At 38.1% G+C, this 22,079-nt stretch overlaps 1 protein-coding gene across 2 annotated transcripts in view; it reads right to left on the minus strand.

Annotated features, from left to right (window-relative positions):
• Window positions 1–22,079, minus strand: part of NUP62CL (nucleoporin 62 C-terminal like) — a 92,388-nt gene that overhangs the window by 25,914 nt on the left and 44,395 nt on the right. The window contains exons 5-10 of one of the 2 annotated variants that reach the window (XM_042975167.1): window positions 15,768–15,918; window positions 15,462–15,511; window positions 15,188–15,322; window positions 13,369–13,480; window positions 9,426–9,492; window positions 103–142 (exon numbers count right to left, since the gene is read on the minus strand). In XM_042975167.1, the coding sequence (XP_042831101.1) occupies window positions 126–142; window positions 9,426–9,492; window positions 13,369–13,480; window positions 15,188–15,322; window positions 15,462–15,511; window positions 15,768–15,918 (532 nt within the window). In that variant the 3' untranslated portion in view covers window positions 103–125. Of the gene's footprint in view, window positions 1–102; window positions 143–9,425; window positions 9,493–13,368; window positions 13,481–15,187; window positions 15,323–15,461; window positions 15,512–15,767; window positions 15,919–22,079 lie in introns of those variants that run through there. The other variant, XM_042975166.1, reaches the window with a different exon arrangement.

Below are 22,079 nucleotides of genomic sequence, written 5' to 3' on the forward strand. Positions count from 1 at the left end.
CAGACACAATGGGATACTACTCACCCATAAAAACATGAAATCTTGCCATTTGTGACAACATGGATGGAACTAGAGGGTAGTATGCTACGTGAAATAAGTCAGACAAAGACAAACACCGTATGATTTCACTTATATGTGGAATCTAAAAGACAAAACAAATGAACAAACAAAACAAAACAAAACTCAGAAATACAGAACACAGCATGGTGGTTGCTAGAGGGGAAAAGATGAAATGGGTGAAGAGGGTCAAGAGGTACAAACTTCAATTATAAAATAAATAAGTCATGGGGAGGTCATGTACAGCATGGTGACTATAGTCAGTAATACTATAGTGCATACTTGCAAGTTGCCAAGATAGTAAATACTAAGTTCTCATCACAAGAAAAGAATTTTTTTATAATTTTGTATGGTGACAGTTGGTAACTAGACATATTATGGTAATCATTTTGCAGTGTATATAAATGTCGAATCATAATGCTGTACATCTGAAACTAACATAGTGTTATAGATAAATTAGAACTCAATGAAAAATAAAAAGGAAGGCAGGCAGGCAAGGAAAGAAATAAAGAGGGAAAATGAAAAAAAGAAAAGGAAGGAAGGGAGGGAAAGGAAAGGAAAGGAAAGGAAAGAAGGGAAGGGAAGGGAAGGGAAGGGAAGGGAAGGGAAGGGAAGGGAAGGAAAGGAAAGGAAAGGAAAGGAAAGGAAAGGAAAGGAAAGGAAAGGAAAGGAAAGGAAAGGAAAGGAAAGGAAAGGAAAGTCTTCTTGGTTTTGATCCAGTATCCAATCAAAGTTAACATAGTAGACTTGTTATGTTTCTTTTAAACTAAGACAATTCCCTTAGCTTGGTTTTGAGTTTTATTTCCCATGACTGACTTTTTGAAAAGTCCCAAGCCAATTATGTTTCACGATGTGCTACACATAGAGTGTCTGATTATTTTCTTGTGATTTTATTCAGTTAAACATTTTTGGTAAGAATATTACATCATCTTCCAAACTATCTCACTGGTAGAATGTCTGTTTCTTATGATTAGATTCAGATGAACCATTTTTGATAAGAATATTACATATGTGATACTGTGTATTTCTTATCGTGTCATATCAAGAGGCACATCATATCAAGTTATCCTGCTACTAGTGATATTAAATTTTATCAATTGACTAAAGTGGTACTTGTTTGTGGTATGTAAATTATACTTCAATAAAACTGATTTTTTCTTAAAAAAAAATAACTCAGTAACATGCAGTCTGTATTTGGTCCATTCCTTCTAGCATATTTTCTCTGCCAAGAAATGATTGACAGTTGAAATATTTATTAAATGAGGTAATGGGGCACCTGGGTGGCTCAGTCACTTAAGTGTGCAACTCTTGATTTTGGCTCAGGTCATGATCTCACAATTCATGAGATTGAGCCCCACATCAGGCTCTGTGCTGACAGTGCAGAGCCTGCTTGGGATTCTCTCTCCTTCTCCCTCTCTCTGCCCCTCCCCTGCTCGCTTGCTTTCTTTCAAAACAAAGAAATAAACTTATTTAAAAAATATTTTATTTATTTTTTATTTTTTTTTATTTTTTATTTTTTTTAATTTTTTTTTATTTTTTTAATATATGAAATTTACTGTCAAATTGGTTTCCATACAACACCCAGTGCTCATCCCAAAAGGTGCCCTCCTCAATACCCATCACCCACCCTGCCCTCCCTCCCACCCTGCCCTCCCTCCCACCCCCCATCAACCCTCAGTTTGTTCTCAGTTTTTAAGAGTTTCTTATGCTTTGGCTCTCTCCCACTCTAACCTCTTTTTTTTTTTTTTTTTTTCCTTCCCCTCCCCCATGGGTTTCTGTTATGTTTCTCAGGATCCACATAAGAGTGAAACCATATGGTATCTGTCTTTCTCTGTATGGCTTATTTCACTTAGCATCACACTCTCCAGTTCCATCCATGTTGCTACAAAGGGCCATATTTCATTCTTTCTCATTGCCACGTAGTATTCCATTGTGTATATAAACCACAATTTCTTTATCCATTCATCAGTTGATGAACATTTAGGCTCTTTCCATAATTTGGCTATTGTTGAGAGTGCCGCTATAAACATTGGGGTACAGGTGCCCCTATGCATCAGTACTCCTGTATCCCTTGGATAAATTCCTAGCAGTGCTATTGCTGGGTCATAGGGTAGGTCTATTTTTAATTTTCTGAGGAACCTCCACACTGTTTTCCAGAGCGGCTGCACCAATTTGCATTCCCACCAACAGTGCAAGAGGGTTCCTGTTTCTCCACATCCTCTCCAGCATCTATAGTCTCCTGATTTCTTCATTTTGGCCACTCTGACTGGCGTGAGGTGGTATCTGAGTGTGGTTTTGATTTGTATTTCCCTGATAAGGAGCGACGTTGAACATCTTTTCATGTGCCTGTTGGCCATCCGGATGTCTTCTTTAGACAAGTGTCTATTCATGTTTTCTGCCCATTTCTTCACTGGGTTATTTGTTTTTCTGGTGTGGAGTTTGATGAGCTCTTTATAGATTTTGGATACTAGCCCTTTGTCCGATGTGTCATTTGCAAATATCTTTTCCCATTCCGTTGGTTGCCTTTTAGTTTTGTTGGTTGTTTCCTTTGCTGTGCAGAAGCTTTTTATCTTCATAAGGTCCCAGTAATTCACTTTTGCTTTTAATTCCCTTGCCTTTGGGGATGTGCCGAGTAAGAGATTGCTACGGCTGAGGTCAGAGAGGTCTTTTCCTGCTTTCTCCTCTAAGGTTTTGATGGTTTCCTGTCTCACATTCAGGTCCTTTATCCATTTTGAGTTTATTTTTGTGAATGGTGTGAGAAAGTGGTCTAGTTTCAACCTTCTGCATGTTGCTGTCCAGTTCTCCCAGCACCATTTGTTAAAGAGACTGTCTTTTTTCCATTGGATGTTCTTTCCTGCTTTGTCAAAGATGAGTTGGCCATACGTTTGTGGGTCTAGTTCTGGGGTTTCTATTCTATTCCATTGGTCTATGTGTCTGTTTTTGTGCCAATACCATGCTGTCTTGATGATGACAGCTTTGTAGTAGAGGCTAAAGTCTGGGATTGTGATGCCTCCTGCTTTGGTCTTCTTCTTCAAAATTACTTTGGCTATTCGGGGCCTTTTGTGGTTCCATATGAATTTTAGGATTGCTTGTTCTAGTTTCGAGAAGAATGCTGGTGCAATTTTGATTGGGATTGCATTGAATGTGTAGATAGCTTTGGGTAGTATTGACATTTTGACAATATTTATTCTTCCAATCCATGAGCAGGGAATGTCTTTCCATTTCTTTATATCTTCTTCAATTACCTGCATAAGCTTTCTATAGTTTTCAGCATACAGATCTTTTACATCTTTGGTTAGATTTATTCCTAGGTATTTTATGCTTCTTGGTGCAATTGTGAATGGGATCAGTTTCTTCATTTGTCTTTCTGTTGCTTCATTGTTAGTGTATAAGAGCAACTGATTTCTGCACATTGATTTTGTATCCTGCAACTTTGCTGAATTCATGTATCAGTTCTAGCAGACTTTTGGTGGAGTCTATCGGATTTTCCATGTATAATATCATGTCATCTGCAAAAAGCGAAAGCTTGACTTCATCTTTGCCAATTTTGATGCCTTTGATTCCCTTTTGTTGTCTGATTGCTGATGCTAGAACTTCCAGCACTATATTAAACAACAGCGGTGACAGTGGGCATCCCTGTCGTGTTCCTGATCTCAGGGAAAAAGCTCTCAGTTTTTCCCCGTTGAGGATGATGTTAGCTGTGGGCTTTTCATAAATGGCCTTTATGATCTTTAAGTATGTTCCTTCTATCCCGACTTTCTCAAGGGTTTTTATTAAGAAAGGGTGCTGGATTTTGTCAAAGGCCTTTTCTGCATCGATTGACAGGATCATATGGTTCTTCTCTTTTTTTTTGTTAATGTGATGTATCACGTTGATCGATTTGCGAATGTTGAACCAGCCCTGCATCCCAGGAATGAATCCCACTTGATCATGGTGAATAATTCTTTTTATATGCTGTTGAATTCGATTTGCTAGTATCTTATTAAGAATTTTTGCATCCATATTCATCAGGGATATTGGCCTGTAGTTCTCTTTTTTTACTGGGTCTCTGTCTGGTTTAGGAATCAAAGTAATACTGGCTTCATAGAATGAGTCTGGAAGTTTTCCTTCCCTTTCTATTTCTTGGAATAGCTTGAGAAGGATAGGTATTATCTCTGCTTTAAATGTCTGGTAGAACTCCCCTGGGAAGCCATCTGGTCCTGGACTCTTGTTTGTTGGGAGATTTTTGATAACCGATTCAATTTCTTCGCTGGTTATGGGTCTGTTCAAGCTTTCTATTTCCTCCTGATTGAGTTTTGGAAGAGTGTGGGTGTTTAGAAATTTGTCCATTTCTTCCAGGTTATCCAATTTGCTGGCATATAATTTTTCATAGTATTCCCTGATAATTGTTTGTATCTCTGAGGGATTGGTTGTAATCATTCCATTTTCATTCATGATTTTATCTATTTGGGTCATCTCCCTTTTCTTTTTGAGAAGCCTGGCTAGAGGTTTGTCAATTTTGTTTATTTTTTCAAAAAACCAACTCTTGGTTTCGTTGATCTGCTCTACAGTTTTTTTAGATTCTATATTGTTTATTTCTGCTCTGATCTTTATTATTTCTCTTCTTCTGCTGGGTTTAGGCTGCCTTTGCTGTTCTGCTTCTATTTCCTTTAGGTGTGCTGTTAGATTTTGTATTTGGGATTTTTCTTGTTTCTTGAGATAGGCCTGGATTGCAATGTATTTTCCTCTCAGGACTGCCTTCGCTGCATCCCAAAGCGTTTGGATTGTTGTATTTTCATTTTCGTTTGTTTCCATATATATTTTAATTTCTTCTCTAATTGCCTGGTTGACCCACTCATTCGTTAGTAGGGTGTTCTTTAACCTCCATGCTTTTGGAGGTTTTCCAGACTTTTTCCTGTGGTTGATTTCAAGCTTCATAGCATTGTGGTCTGAAAGTATGCATGGTATAATTTCAATTCTTGTAAACTTATGAAGGGCTGTTTTGTGACCCAGTATATGATCTATCTTGGAGAATGTTCCATGTGCACTCGAGAAGAAAGTATATTCTGTTGCTTTGGGATGCAGAGTTCTAAATATATCTGTCAAGTCCATCTGATCCAATGTATCATTCAGGGCCCTTGTTTCTTTATTGACTGTGTGTCTAGATGATCTATCCATTTCTGTAAGTGGGGTGTTAAAGTCCCCTGCAATGACCACATTCTTATCAATAAGGTTGCTTATGTTTATGAGTAATTGTTTTATATATCTGGGGGCTTGGGTATTTGGCGCATAGACATTTATAATAGTTAGCTCTTCCTGGTGGATAGACCCTGTGATTATTATATAATGCCCTTCTTCATCTCTTGTTACAGCCTTTAATTTAAAGTCTAGTTTGTCTGATATAAGTATGGCTACTCCAGCTTTCTTTTGGCTTCCAGGAGCATGATAAATAGTTCTCCATCCCCTCACTCTCAATCTAAAGGTGTCCTCAGATCTAAAATGAGTCTCTTGTAGGCAGCAAATAGATGGGTCTTGTTTTTTTATCCATTCTGATACCCTATGTCTTTTAGTTGGCGCATTTAATCCATTTACATTCAGTGTTATTATAGAAAGATATGGGTTTAGAGTCATTGTGATGTCTGTATGTTTTATGCTTGTAGTGATGTCTCTGGTACTTTGTCTCACAGGATCCCCCTTAGGATCTCTTGTAGGGCTGGTTTCGTGGTGACAAATTCCTTCAGTTTTTGTTTGTTTGGGAAGACCTTTATCTCTCCTTCTATTCTAAATGACAGACTTGCTGGATAAAGGATTCTCGGCTGCATATTTTTTCTGTTTAGCACACTGTAGATATCGTGCCAAGCCTTTCTGGCCTGCCAAGTTTCAAAGGAGAGATCAGTCACGAGTCTTATAGGTCTCCCTTTATATGTGAGGGCACGTTTATCCCTTGCTGCTTTCAGAATTTTCTCTTTATCCTTGTATTTTGCCAGTTTCACTATGATATGTCGTGCAGAAGATCGATTCAAGTTACGTCTGAAGGGAGTTCTCTGTGCCTCTTGGATTTCCATGCCTTTTTCCTTCCCCAGTTCAGGGAAGTTCTCAGCTATAATTTGTTCAAGTACCCCTTCAGCACCCTTCCCTCTCTCTTCCTCCTCTGGGATACCAATTATGCGTATATTATTTTTTTTTAGTGTATCACTTAGTTCTCTAATTTTCCCCTCATACTCCTGGATTTTTTTATCTCTCTTTCTTTCAGCTTCCTCTTTCTCCATAACTTTATCTTCTAGTTCACCTATTCTCTCCTCTGCCTCTTCAAGCCGAGCCATCGTGGATTCCATTTTGTTTTGCAATTCGTTTAAAGCGTTTTTCAACTCCTCATGACTGTTCCTTAGTCCGTCGATCTTTGTGGCAAGAGATTCTCTGCTGTCCTGTATACTGTTTTCAAGCCCAGCGATTAATTTTATGACTATTATTCTAAATTCACTTTCTGTTATATTATTTAAATCCTTTTTGATCAGTTCATTAGCTGTTGTTATTTCCTGGAGATTCTTCTGAGGGGAATTCTTCCGTTTGGTCATTTTGGAGAGTCCCTGGCGTGGTGAGGACCTGCAGTGCACTTCCCCTGTGCTGTGGTGTATAACTGGAGTTAGTGGGCGGGGCCGCAGTCCGACCCGATGTCTGCCCCCAGCCCACTGCTGGGGCCACAGTCAGACTGGTGTGTGCTTTCTCTTCCCCTCTCCTAGGGGCGGGATTCACTGTGGGGTGGCGTGTCCCGTCTGGGCTACTTGCACACTGCCAGGCTTGTGTTGCTGGGGATCTGGCGTATTAGCTGGGGTGGGTAGGCAAGGTGCACGGGGGCTGGAGGGGCAGGCTTAGCTCGCTTCTCCTTAGGTGATCGACTTCAGAAGGAGCCCTGTGGCAGCGGGAGGGAGTCAGATCCGCTGCCGGAGGTTTGGCTCCGCAGAAGCACAGAGTTGGGTGTTTGCGCGGAGCGAGCAAGTTCCCTGGCAGGAACTGGTTCTCTTTGGGATTTTGGCTGGGGGATGGGCGGGGGAGATGGCGCTGGCGCCTTTGTTCCCCGCCAAGCTGAGCTCTGCCGTCCGGGGGCTCAGCAGCTCTCCCTCCCTTTGTCCTCCAGCCTTCCCGCTTTCCGAGCAGAGCTGTTAACTTATGACCTCCCAGACGCTAAGTCGCGCTTGCTGCCGGAACACAGTCTGTCCGGCCCCTCCGCTTTTGCCAGCCAGACTGGTGGGCTCTGCTTGGCCGGCGAGCCGCCCCTCCGCCCCGGCTCCCTCCCGCCAGTCCGTGAAGCGCGCACCGCCTCGCCGCCCTTCCTACCCTCTTCCGTGGGCCTCTAGTCTGCGCTTGACTCCGGAGACTCCCTTCTGCTAATCCTCTGGCGGTTTTCTGGGTTCTTTAGGCAGGTGTAGGTGGAATCTAAGTGATCGGCAGGACGCGCTGTGAGCCCCGCGTCCTCCTACGCCGCCATCTTCCGGAACCCCCAAAATATTTTATTTTTTAATAAAATATTTTTAAAAATAAATAAATGAGGCAAGGTATTCAATTTCAGGGTAAGCTTAATAGAAGTGCTCTGTTGAAATTTTCTTAATTGTGGTTCTCTAATTCTATAATTCCTTCTATAATTATTAGCTGACATGTTTTACAAAGACTTTTCCCTGTACCTCCCATTTCTCTCTAGAGTAGCAGAGATTTTCCCCCCTCAATGTATCATAGTAATCCACTTATTGATACTCTTTTTGATGTTCAAACCATCCTAATTTGGCCAATAGAAGCCCATTCAAGCACCATCTTGCGTTCTTATATAACCTCATTAGTTTTGAACAATCTCTTTTCTTGCATAAAAAGTTCCAAACTCACCCTGTACATTCCCTGCCTGAAACCTGAGATCAGATATTTCCCTAAGAAGCCTTGGTTATAACCTTTAATGGGAATGGTACTTTTTTTTTAAGTAGGCTTGACGTACACCATAGAGCCCAACATGGGGCTTGAGCTCATGACCCTGAGTTCAAGACCTGAACTGAGATCAAGAGTTTGATGTTTGACTGAGTCACCCAGGTTCCCCTAATGGAAATGGTGTTTAAAAACCAAGATTTAGGTGCTTGAGGTGCTGTTCATTGCTATTGGGGTTTGTCATTGCTTCTTCGACCTTTCTTTTTTTTTAAAGGGGGAGGAGCAGAGAGAGAGAGAGACAGAGAGAGAGAGAGGGGGGCAGACTTCGCACTGTCAGCACAGACCCAATGTGGGGCTCAATCTCACAAACTATGAGATCATGACCTGAGCCAAAATCAAGAGTCAGACACTTAACCAACTGAGCCACCCAGGCATCCCTGCCTTTTCTATATACAGAAAAAGGGAACAGGAATTCATACTAATATTTGCAATTCAAATTTACAATACAGGGGTGCCTGGGTGGCTCAGTCGGTTAAGCATCCAGACTTTTGATTTTGGCTCAGGTCATGATCTCATGGTTTGTGGGATCGAGCCTCATGCCGAGCTCTGTGCTCTTAGCACAGAGCCTGCTTGGGATTCTCTCCCTCTCTCTCTGCCCCTCCCCCACCCACATGCACACATGTGTCTCTCTCAAAATAAACTTTAAAAAATTACAATACAAATATAAAAGGAAGAGAAAAATATCTTATATCTCTTTTATCTTTCAATGAAAATCTTGGTTTCCATTATCATTACTATCCTCATGCCTTTTCTTTATCCTACAATATACAGGATGACAATAATATTATTATATCAGAATATATATAAACACAATACAGCGCATTATAATTGTGAAACTAACAATAGCCTCTTAAGAAAGTTTAAGATTTCTCTGCAGTTCTTTTTATCCTTAAGATTACGTCCTAGTAAGAATGTACTGTCAAGAACACATGTTCAAAAATCTGAGCTGGATTATGTTATAAATTAGTTACACGGGTTTGTTTGGTTTCAATTTGTATGTATTCGATTTTAGCACTTGTCTTTCTTCCCATTCTTTTTGGCTTCTTATTTTTGAGTATTTAAACTTTTAGATAGTTAAAAAAACCAAAACTAAACTTTTAGATAGTATAAAAAAACCAAAACTATGTCAAAAGGTATACTTGGAGAAGTCCTGCTTCTTCCCTAGCTCCTCCACCTCATTCCTATACACCCCCTAATTTCATGAGTTTCTAGTTTATTCTTCACACACTTATTCTTTAGTGTTCCATTTTATAAAAACAAGCAATTAGACTTCTTGAGAGTTAATGTATACATTCCGTCAGTTAAGCAATACCCCTATAACCAAACTCTCATTTGAGTGTGGTCATGGTGCACAAAAGCTGACTTGCATCACGTTTTCTACTTGTAATAATGGATACCTTCATGTACAAATAAACTCCCACCTGAATTCTCATTAATCCACTGTAGAGAGTCCATATGAGCATTCAGAATTTTGCAGATCTGCTGGAGCTAAAAACACACACAAAAGTTTTAGATTATGATTATTCAGATACGGTAAGTAAAACAAACAAAAAATTGAAATTACGAAGTAACTTTTCATTTCTTTTGGTAAGAAATGGATTGAAGATATATAAAATATTAATGACTTTTTGCTCTTTCATATTTGTAATGTTCATTACATCTTCATATGACTTCAATCTAACAATTTTCTAACTGTCAAGAAAGATGCCTATAATTCAATAAGACACTGACTACGACATAAAAATAAGTAAAAAACATTAACAGATATTTCACAAGACAAGAAATTCATATAAAACTTAAAATGTTACTTTTTTCAAACAAATCAGCAGCTTTTTATTGAGGTACAATTGACAACATTTTATTAGTTTCAGGTGCATAACATAATGATTTGATATTTATATATATTGTGAAATGATCACTACAATAACTCTTGCTAACATCCATCACCATATGTGGTTAAACACATTTTTTCTTGTGATAATAACATTCAAGATATAATTGCTTAGCAATTTTCAAATATGCAACACAGCATTATTAACTATAGTTACCATGCTGTATACATTACATCCCCATAAACTTATTTTATACCTGGAAGTTTGTACCTTTTGACCACCTTCACCCATTTCACCCACTGCCTACTCCTTGCCACTGGCAACCACCAATCTGTTCTCTGTATCTATGAGCTCATTTTTTTTGGTGCCGGTGTTTTTCAATTCTACACTTAAGTGAGATCATTCGATATTTGTCTTTCCTGGTCTCACTTATGTCACTTAGAATAATGCCCTTGAGATCCATCATATTGTTTAAATAGCAAGATCTCCAAGTCAGCAATTTTTAATAAATGGTAATACTCAGTTGTCAAGTGTATGGAGAAAACAGGTACATTCCTATATAGCCCACAGTAATAAAAACTGACCCAACCCTTCAAAATGTAAAATTTTACAATATATATCAACAATCTTAAAATATTCATATCTTATTCTACTTCTAGGAACCTATCCAGAGGAAATAATCAAATCTACACATAACTGGTCATTACAGAACAATTTTATAATGGCAAAAATTTGGAAACAATATCTCTACCAATTTAAAAAAGCAATCCAATATATTATGGTAAAGTCACCTCTAATGAAATATTATAGAGTCATTAATATTTTCAAAGATTTCCAAAGTTTTCAAAGAATGCTTAAAATTTTGAGAAAACACCATGAAAGAATATTAAATACAAAACTCTATATATGTTTGCTTCCAATGCTGTTTAAAACAAAAGGAGAATTTTTACCAGCACAGCAAAAAGACTTGGAAAAAACATACCAATGTATTCACAGGGTACTGGCAATATAGGTTATTTAATTTTCTTTATAGATTTCCACATTTTCCAACCCTAACACATTGAATAAGTGTATGTATTAAGTTTGTAATGAGACACACTAGACATTTACATTTTTAAAAATATTTTTGATGACTATTGTAGTAAAGTCCAGGATATAATAGGAAGAAATGAAAATGTTACACTTAAAAGAACAGTATGTAGTGAAAGTAGCAAATTTAGTGTGTTTTAACATAATAAATAGAAATACAACTTGTACTAGGAACAATGAATTTTTTAAATTTTTTAACATTTATTTATTATTGAGAGACAGAGAGAGACAGAGCATGAGCATGGCAGGGGCAGAGAGAGGAGGAGACACAGAATCAGAAGCAGGCTCCAGGCTCTGAGCTGTCAGCACAGAGCCTGACGCAGGGCTCGAACTCACAAACCAAGAGATCATGACCTGAGCTGACCAACTGAGCCACCCAGGCACCCCAATGAGATTTTTTTTAATGTTTGTTTATTTTTGAGAGAGTGCATGTGGGGGAGGGTGAGTGAGAGGGGGATGAAGGATCTGAAGCAGGCTCTGTGCCAACAGCAGGGAGCCTAACGTGGGGCTTGAACTCACAAGTGGCAAGATCATGACCTGAGCCGAAGTCGGCTACTCAACCTACTGAGCCACCCGGGAAAAATGAGTTTTTGTAAGACAATGTGACTGAATACCATTTGCCGAAATATGGATTTACTTAATAAAAATTTCAGGTATTAGGTTTTCCCTCCCATTCCCAACCCCCCAAAAAGTAAAAACAAAGGTAAATCCCATCATTGTGAACATTGTTAAACATCGTTGCTATCTTTCTACCCTGGTGTATGGCCCAAGGTAAAGGAGCTCTGTTGATCTAGTTATAATAAATTATCTGCAAGAATGTTATTGTTCAGCAAATGTGTTCTCTGCTTCTTGTCCAATGATTTATGCTATCTGAGAAAAGAGATGAATTGTTGCTGATTTCTTGCTTCTTTTGTCCTACTATCAAGCAGCAATTATCTTTAATTCACTTATCTTAAACATCTCAATCACCCTTGCCAGGAAAAACAAAAATAAAAGACTCACACCTTTTACTCACTGCCACCAAAATAAAGTAAAACATGGCTAAGTAAACCAAAAGGATAAGGATAAGATTACAGGCCCCTTTTACTTGCTCTGTTCAGAAACTTCTCATATTTTAATTTAACACAGAGAGACTAGACAGCAGGTCGGCCTCATGAGTAAATCTGCATATATTTGTCTATGCATAAAAATTCTTTTATAAAATAATTTTGGATTTTATAATCATAATGGTGACCTAATAGTTCATAAAAAGAAAACTTATTTTCTGTCAACTCGCTATCATCTATGTGAACACAAGGAGACGGTAGCATGGATAATCCCAGTCTAATTTGTATTTGTCTTTGTTCAATTTTAGATTCACCCAAAGTAGAGAATGGTATAATTTTTATAGTTAGAGGGTACTTCAAGATCATTTGGTCCACCCTTGACATTTTGCAAAAGAAGGAGCTAAGATCCAGAGATTAAGTGACTTAAATAAAATTCTAATGCTTTCCTAAACTATGCCATGCTGTCTCTTTATAAGTAAAAAAGTTAGTAATGTGTACATAGATAAAGAACTATCTGTATGATTGGACAAAGAGCTTACTAAAGAATAATCACAATATACTGCATATCCTTTGTCCTCACCTACCCAGATCCTGGTCCCACTCCAAATTATAATCAACAGATTGAAAGTACAATAGGAGTTCCCACAATGGAAGATTCCTCTTACCATTACTGCCATGGAGTGGGAGGGGGAAAAAGAACTTCATTTAGCTGCTACGACAATAGGGAAAGGTAGAGGAAATAAGCTCTTTAATTGGAGCACAGATAAAGGAAACAATCCTTTCTCATGGCCAAATTAACTCAAAACATCTCAATTCTCTAATTGGAGGCTCAGCTTTATTTTCCCATGCTAAAATACACTTACATTATAAGTGAAGTAGGATTCTATGAGGCAGACAGAAACGTAATGACCACATCAAACAAAATTTCTATGGAAAAATATATTTTAAGACTCAAATGGCTGACTTATCAAACTTTTGAGATAGATCCCAGTTATAAATTAAGGATGGCCTGGATACACCTAATAAACTCAAACATATAAACTCACAATTATATGAACACATAGAAAAAGGAAGGAGGAGTTAGCCAATGAGTAAGTGGACAGAAAAAGTAAGTACAGGGACATATTTAGCTGTGTGAAGAGCAGGGAGAAAACCCTGAAAATTTAGGGAGGAAAGTCATTTTTTTTTACCCTCCTAGGAATAATCACACAAAAAAGTCATAACCTTTTCTGCTCATAAATATTTCCTGCCCCACTAACTACACCCCAAAGTTCAGATCAACAACGGCAGGTAAGGAGCACAAGAGGACAGGACAAGGTGACTAGCTAAAGGAACCCACAGAATGCTAATTTCATACTAAATCTTGCTTGTCTAAATAGACAAAGCAGTTAACGCACCCGGTCAGTGACGTCTGCAGGACTTCCAAATGTATTCAGGTTTTCGATAATGTCCTTGAGATCTTGGGCCATTCGCTTCAGCTGAGCATCTATATTTTCTGCTAATTTGTAACTGAAAAAGCAGGTAAAAAAAGAGATTACAAGAAATGCTTTCTCCGCTACGTCTTGTTACTGACATACAAAGATGATGCTGCCAGCTGGATTTGCACCAATCCCCCCCCTTCTAAGTAGGTCTCAGTTATGACAAATTACTCATTTTTATGTAGGCAGCATTCACAACCTTATTATTACCATAGTCTAAAAAGACTCCATAGGTGAGGCCTTGTATCCATCTTGCCATTTTTATAGTCACCTATTTACTCTCTGGACAATGTTCCAGGGAGCTCTGAAGCAAAGAAACTCTTTTTAACTCTTAAAATAAACTCCTAAGTCACTTAGATACATGGGAAGTTATTTGGTGTTTAGCAGTATTCAATAAGTGCTGAGAGGTCTTTAATGATTTTAAATACTAAATTCTCAAAGTAAAACCTTATATATATCCACCATTCAATTAAAGATGTTTTGAGAAATGAGATTAACAATAATTAAAGGCAGATAAACCTGTTACACATTCACAGCAAATATTAGTTGGCTAAATTCTCAAGAGTTCCACCCAAATTATTTACACACATACATACACACTTACCTAGTCAATAATATGCTTATGAATTAAAGTGGTAAGAGTTTTTCAATCTTAATGTCTATAAAGATTAAAGGATTCAATTAGATTTATTCATAGCTAACTATTGCCTTTCCATCCCAAAGTAGTTAAATAAAGGTAATTGGTTGCCTTGATTGTTGAAGATCTTACTAAAGATTCCATCACAATATAAATCTGACTACACAAAAACAACTGGAAAGGAACTAATGTTTCAATTATTCCCTCAAATTACAATTAGGAACCCATGGCCAAAAATGTAACTCTATATGCTTCAAAAAATGGCAGAATGCATAGAAAGCAATGCAAAAAAAAAAAAAAGATTCACAAAGGTGGAAAGACAAAGCGGGGAAACAGAACTAAGGTGCATACAGATTAGCTATACTTACCATATTTAATGCGCCTACAAAAAGTTAATTTGCAAGCCTTTAGAAAATAAGCTTAGTCTTAACTCATGAATAAGCCATTACTAAAGGTAGTCTGATTTGGTCTCAGTCTGGTTTATGTAGCACATTCAGACAAGTTTTCCTAACAATACTTATTATTTGGCCTGATTACCAAATTTCAGTTGCAGAGAGATGAAGTTACAGTGGAAACACTGGTAATGTTAACAACAAAACTGAATCACACACAAATATATTTAGCCCAAGACACTGACAAAAATCATTCAATTTTTGAAAGCTATGCAGCCTGCCCCCAGATTAACAAATTGCCTTTATAATAGCCAATGATTTATCACTGAAGCAATTGCATGAACATTAGGTTTACAAGAGTCAATATAAATAGGAAACCATAAATATCTCACAATACTATGACACCACACACATAAAACTGGTATTTCTAGTTTAAGAAAAAAATTGACAAATAGAAAAACTTTACTGTGGTCATGTATAAGCTTGAGATTAATAAGTGTACACAATGCTATAAAACAAAACTGCCAGAATGATTACTTCATTTTCAAGCATCGTGAAAAGATAAACAGAAAATAGTCAAATAAGTTGATAAATGGCAACTACAAGAACTTGTCCTTTCCTACCAATTTTTATTCCTTGTCTTTCAATTCTTTTTTTTTTCAGTAGCTAAGTTTTTGCCCCATTGCTTGATCTTTATTCAGTTACTTACGTCTTCCCAGGCTCTGCATCTTCATGCTGCAGATAAGCAGCCCCACTCTGGTCCTTCACAAACTCCTCTAAAGGGGTCAAGAGATCTTCTAGTTCCTTCTGCTGTGACAGGATAAAATCCAATTCTTGTTCCAGCCTGAAAAAATAAGTCAACGGAAGGGCTTATGAAAAGAATTGGGAGTGGCAAAATAAAGTTGAAAAACTAGAGCAAGGGGGAAAAAATGGACAAAGAAATCGATCTTTAATCTTTCAACCTAGAGAGTCTAAGGTTCTACCTTTTCTGATCCAGTTTCACTTTTTCCACTTCTCCATGCAAAGTAGTAATCTATAAACGAAAATAAGGATATGATGAGGCAAATATTTGAATTTATATTTAATTTTAAAGCAATATTAATTTTCTTATGCACACTTCAAACATAGGCAATTTACTAAATCAGGGCACTCATTACATAAGGAAAAGATTTGTAAGTTGATCATCAAATAGTGGAATAGAAAATTACCACAAAACACAGGTCTATATTCTTGTGTTCATCTGAAAATGTTTGTACAATACACGTAGAATAGTGAGACTATCTTCTTACCTTCTCACCATTCTCAATCAGTGTACGGTCCCAAGCATTGACCTGAGTGGCCTGGTGAAGAAAGTACCTCTCTTGATCCTCTAAATCAAGGCTCCATTTGTTTGTCAGACCCTCCAGCTGACCATATGTCATCACAGGAGTTACGATTGCACTAAAAAAGAGGGATGCAAAGGGATACAGGTGTGCTTTTTTAAAAGGGCCCATGCACCCCAATGTTTATAGCATCGCTATCGACAACAGCCAAAGTATGGAAAGAGCCCAAATGTCCATCGACAGATGAATGGATAAAAGATATATATATACGTGTATATATATATATATATATATATATATATATATATATATATACGTATATATATACACGTATATATATGTAATATATATATGTAATATATATATATATGTATATATATATATATATACATACACACACACATACATATATACACACAATGGAATATTACTTGGCACTCAAAAAGAATGAAACCTTGCCATCTGCAACAGCGTGGGTGGAACTAGAAGGTATTACGCTAAACGAAATTAGAGAAGGACAAATATCATATGACTTCACTCATATGTGGAATTTAAGATACAAAATAGATGATCGTAAGGGAAAAGAAGCAAAAATGATATAAAAGCAGAGAGAGGGACAAAACATAAGAGACTTTTTTTAAATGTTTATTTACTTTTGAGAGAGAGAGAGAGAGAGAGAGAGAGAGAGACAGAGGCGTGAATGGGGCAGGGGCAGAGAGAGGGAGACAGAGAATCTAAAGCAGGCTCCAGGCTCCAAGCTGTCAGCACAGAGCCTGACGTGGGACTTGAACTCACAGACTGTGAGATCATGACCTGAGCTGAAGTCGGACACTTAACTGACTGAGCCACCCAGGCGCCCCAAAACATAAGAGATTCTTAAATATAGAGGACAAACTGAGGGTTGCTGGAGGGGTTGTGGGTTGGGGGGATGGGCTAAATGGGTAAGGGGCATTAAGGAAGACACTTGCTGAGATGAGCACTGGGTGTTATATATAGGGGAGGAATCACCGGATTCTACTCCTGAAATCACTATTGCCCTATATGCTAATTAACTGGGATGTAAATTAAAAGAGAAAAAAAGAGGAAAGAAAAGGGGAGCCCATTGTGGAAACAGGCTGAGAGGAAAAGGAGATTTCTTAGCAGAAGAACAAATTAAAGTCCTCAGGAAAATCTAAAAAAAAAAGAGGGATGCAGTATGATCATATGATCATACTTTTAACTGTATTTTTTGAATGAATAACATAGGAGGACTTAGAGAAGAAAAGAGCACATGAGGAGTTTTTCAGACCTGCTCCCCAACAAAATCATCATAGCTGGTAAAGATTATTTTAAAAACAACCATTCAAAATCTTGGAAATTATCCTAGAGGAATATGGCAAATTATAAAAGCTCTATTAAGAAATCTACTAAATCTCAGTAAGAACAGCTGAAGTCTGTGCCACACCTGCTTCCTTCCTTCCCCCTCAGCTCAGCATGATGCAAGCTCCCTTCTGGGTGCATGTGGCCAAAGACACAGGACTCCCTCTTCCCACAGCTCTTAATCAAAACGATCCATTTCCGGTCTAAGTAGTATCCACAAAACAGAGTAGGGAGCTGATCTTCCATCCTCCACTGGGCAGAACCGAACAGAACCATGATTCCCCTGCTGGGTGGTATCAAATAGGCTAAGCAGGTGGCTGAGTTTCCATCCCATGACTGGTGGAACCAGGCAATGCCCTAATTCTTCTGCTGGGGCAGTGTCAGCAGGGCTAAGCAGAGAGGTAATCATCAATTCTCTGCTCGGCAGACGCAGGTAGTGTTCTATTCCCTTCCTCTACCAGGGTCTTGTCAGAGAAGGCCAGTGACAAGCTGAATCTAAATACCCACCCAGCAGCAATCAAGACATGATAAAGACAGGGTTAGTTACCATTAGGTTCCCCCACTTGTCACTAGTGTCAGTGAGACCCAATGGGGGGCTAAACTCCATGCCCACCTGGCATCATCACTGAGAATGAACAAAGTAATGCTAGTCTGCACTCGGCCCCACTGCTCCCCAGAGCCTGTGTCAGTGAGGCCCAGTAGGGAACTAAGCTTCCATACCAAGCCAGCATCAAGAGGCTGAATGAAATTGGAAGACACAGAATAGTTGATATCCTGCTTCCTCACTCCCTTTGTGTCAGTGACACCCAAAAGGAAGGTGAAATTCTGTCTCCACCCTGCAGCACCTAAATGGTTAGTCCCCCACTTCCTCTTATTTTGGGGACCCAGCAGCCCATTGAGGCAATGAAGTGGTGGGACCCAGTGTCCCACCTTCTTGGGGAATGAGTCAGCAGGGCTGAGAGGGTAGCTGAACTTCCACACCACTCATGTGCATTGAGGCAGTATGAGTCAGCACCCCACTTTCACTGGGGTGGTGTGGGCAGGGTCTAGCAGGAAGCTGAAGATACAAATACACCCAACCCCTGCATTACACCCCAACAAAAGGATTACCTGATTGAAAAAAATTAAAATAGGACCTGGACTCTCCTAACATGATAGACATAATGTCCAGGATGCAATTGAAAATGGTCTGTCCTACCAAGAACCAGGAAAAATCACAACTCAAGAGAGAAGACAGTCCACAGGCACCGACAGCGAGAGGTGTCAGATGTTGGCATTCTCTGAAAAGAATTGTAAAGCAACCATCGAAAAATGCTCCAAACAAGCAATTATGAATTCTCTAGAAACAAAAGAAAAAGAGAAAATCTCAGCAAGGAAACTGAAGTTATAAAAAAGCAATTGAATGGAAATTATAGAATTGTAAACTAAAATAAAGGAAATAAAAAGCTCACGTGAAGGGTTTAATAGTAGAGTGAAGACAACCAAGGATAGAATCAGCAAACTTGAGAGTAGATCAATAGAATTTTCAGAACAGCAAAGAGAAAAGAGACACAAAAATTAAAAAAAAAAAAATCTAAAGAACCCAAAGGACAACAATTAAAGTGGTAACATTTGTATCATTGGAGTATGATAGATTAGAGAGGAAAAGACAGTATGGGACTGAAAAAGTATTCTGTAAAATAAAGGTGAAAACTTCCCAAATTTGGCAAATGATATAAATCTACAGATTCAAGATGCTGAGCAAATCCCAAAGTGAATAATTCAAAGAAATGTGCACTAAGACACCTAATACTTAAATTTCTGAAAACTAAAGATAAAGAAAGAAAAAAATCTTAAAGGTAGCCAGAGAGAAGTAACACATTACTTAAAAGGTAATACCAATTCGAATGATAGCAGATTTCTCATCTTAAACCATGGAGGCTAAAAGGAAGTGTCACAACATTTTTCAAGTACAGAAAGAAAAAAAAAACAAAACTGTTGACTACAACTTCTCTATCTGGTGAAAATGTCCTTCAGAAATGAAAGGAAAATAAAGATATTCCCTTGCAAGTTTTTTTGTCGCTGGCAAACCTACTCTTGAAAATTGGCTAAACTGGGGGCACCTGGGTGGTTCAGTCAGTTGAGCATCCAACTTCAGCTCAGGTCATGATCTCACGGTTTGTGAGTTCGAGCCCCACATCAGCTCTATGCTGACAATGCAGAGCCTGCTTGGGATTCTCTCCCTCTCCTCTCTCTCTCTGCTCCTCCCCCACTCGTGCTTTCTCTCTCTCTCAAAAATAAATAAATAAATAAATAAATGAAAAACAAAGAAAAAAAACTGGCTAAACAAACAAACAAACAAAAGAAACGAAAACAGAAGGCAGCTTTGGAACTTCATAGAAGAAAAAATGTCATAATCAACAAAAAGGGTAAATATAAGACTATCCTACTTCTCATGAATTTTAAAAATCATATTTGATGGCTGAAGTAAAAAGTATAACACCACATAATGTGGTGTTCAGTGTACATGGGGGAAAAACTTGAGACAAACTTAAAAGATAAGAGTAAAGGGAGCTACATGGAATTACCAAAGTGGTAAAATGTCAACATGACTAGACGATTATAAGTTACATATGTATACTGTAACACTTAGAGCAACTACTAAGAAAATTAGACAAAGCAATACACTCAGAAACACTATAAAAATAGAACAAGGGGCGCCTGGGTGGCTCAGTCTGTTAAGCGTCTGACTTCGGCTCAGGTCATGATCTCATGGTTCATGAGTTCAAGCCCTACTTCAGGCTCTGTGCAGACAGCTCAGAGCCTGGAGCTTGCTTTGGATTCTGTGTCTCCTTCTCTCTCTACCCCTCCCATGTTCATGCTCTGTCTCTCTCTCTCTCTCTCAAAAATAAATAAACATTAAAAAAAAAGAGCAAAATAGAACCCTAAAAAAGGTCTTAATATCCCACAGGGAAATTACAAAACAAAGAAAAACAAAAACAGAAGTAGCAAACAAAAGACAAATAATAAAATGGCAAACTTAAGCCCAAACATACCGATAATTAGCTTAAATGTAGATGTGCTAAATATACCAACAAAAAGGCAGAAATTGGCAGAGTGGATAAAAATTATGACCCATCAATGTGCTATCCACAAGAAACTCACTTCAAATATAAAGACACAAATAGGCTGAAAGTAAAACGATGGAAAAAGATGTACATGCAAGATTAATTTTAATGGCTATATTAATAACAGATGAAGTCAATTTAGAACAAAGAAAATGACCAAAGAGGGATGTCGCATAATGATAAAGGAACCAAAGCACCAGGGAAGGCCAACAATCCTAAATGTGTAAGGCAACCAACAGCAGAACCTCAAAATACACAAAAGCAAAATTGATAGAGCTAAAGGGAGAAACAGACAAACCCACAATTCCTGTTGAGGACTTTAAAAAGCCACTCTCCACGACTGAAAGGAGCTTTAGAGAGGAAAGCTGCAAGGATACAGATCTGAAAATACAACAAAGCAGGATCTAATCATCATACATAAAACACTCCTCCCAATAGCAGAGAACACAATTTCCAGGTGCCCATGGAACATTTCACCAAAAAAGACTAGATCTTCAGGGTGCGTGGGTGGCTCAGTTGGTTAAGCATCCAACTCTTGGTTTCAGCTCAGGTCATGATCTCATGGTTCATGAGTTCAAGCCTCACCTCAGGATCCTTGTTGACAATGTGGAGCCTGCTTGGGATTCTCTCTCCCCATCTCTCTCTCTGCCCCTCTCCCCACTTGCGTGCACGCATGCATATGCTCTGGCTCTCTCTCTCTTCCTCTCTTTCTCAAAATAAACATTAAAAAAAGAAAGACTGTATCTTCATCATAAAACAAACCTGAACAAATATAAAAGGACTGAAGTCATACAGAGCATGCTCTCCAACTATAATGGAATCAAAACTAGAAATTGATATAGAATGAAAATAAAATCTCCAAGCACTTGGAAATTAAACAACATACTTCTAAATAATCTATGGGCCAAAGAGTAATTCACAAAGGTAATCTGAAAAGTAGACAGAATTGAATGAAAATAAAAATAAAACATAATAGACTATGTGGTACACAGCTAATGCAATGGTGAGGATATTTAGAGCATTTAATGCTTACATTAGGAAAAAAGAAAGGTCTCAAATCAATAATTTATGTTCATTACTCAAGAAACCAGAAAAAGGGCAATATGAACTCACCACAGAGAGAAAGAAATAATAAATAGTAGATATCACTGAAATTGACAATGAAAACAATAGAGAATAATCAATCAATAAAACAAAAGCTATTTTTTTAATTAAAAAATTTGTTTAATTTTTATTTATTTCTGAGAGAGGGAGCGAGCTTGAGTGGGAGAGGGGCAGAGAGACAGGGAGACAAAGAATCTGAAGCAGGCTCCAGGCTCTGAGCTGTCAGCACAGAGCCTGACACGGGGCTTGAACTCATGAACCGTGAGATCATAACCTGAGCCAAAGTTGGATGCTTAACTGACCGAGCCACCCATGTGCCCCCAAAGCTACTTCTTTGGAAAGAGATGAATAAAATTGATAAAAGAAAGGTATAGGTCACCAACATAAGAATTGAAAAAGCTATTAAAAGCACAAGAAGGAAATACTACAAACTTCGTACTCATAAATTTGACAACTTAGAAAAACAGACCAAATGAAAACCACACACTACTAAAACTCATGAAAGATGAACAGATAACCTGAGTAGTCCTAAAACCAGTAAAGAAATTAATTTGTAATTTAAAAGCTCCTGCAAAAGAAATATACAGGCCCAGAGGTTTCACTAAAGAATTCTGCCAAACATTCAATAAACACAATCTGTTACACAATTTTACACAATTCCTTCTATAAAAAAGAAGTTACTTCTCAGATCATTTTATGTGGCTAGCAT

This window comes from Panthera tigris, chromosome X (assembly GCF_018350195.1).
Source record: "Panthera tigris isolate Pti1 chromosome X, P.tigris_Pti1_mat1.1, whole genome shotgun sequence".
Classification (NCBI taxonomy): Eukaryota; Metazoa; Chordata; class Mammalia; order Carnivora; family Felidae; genus Panthera; species Panthera tigris.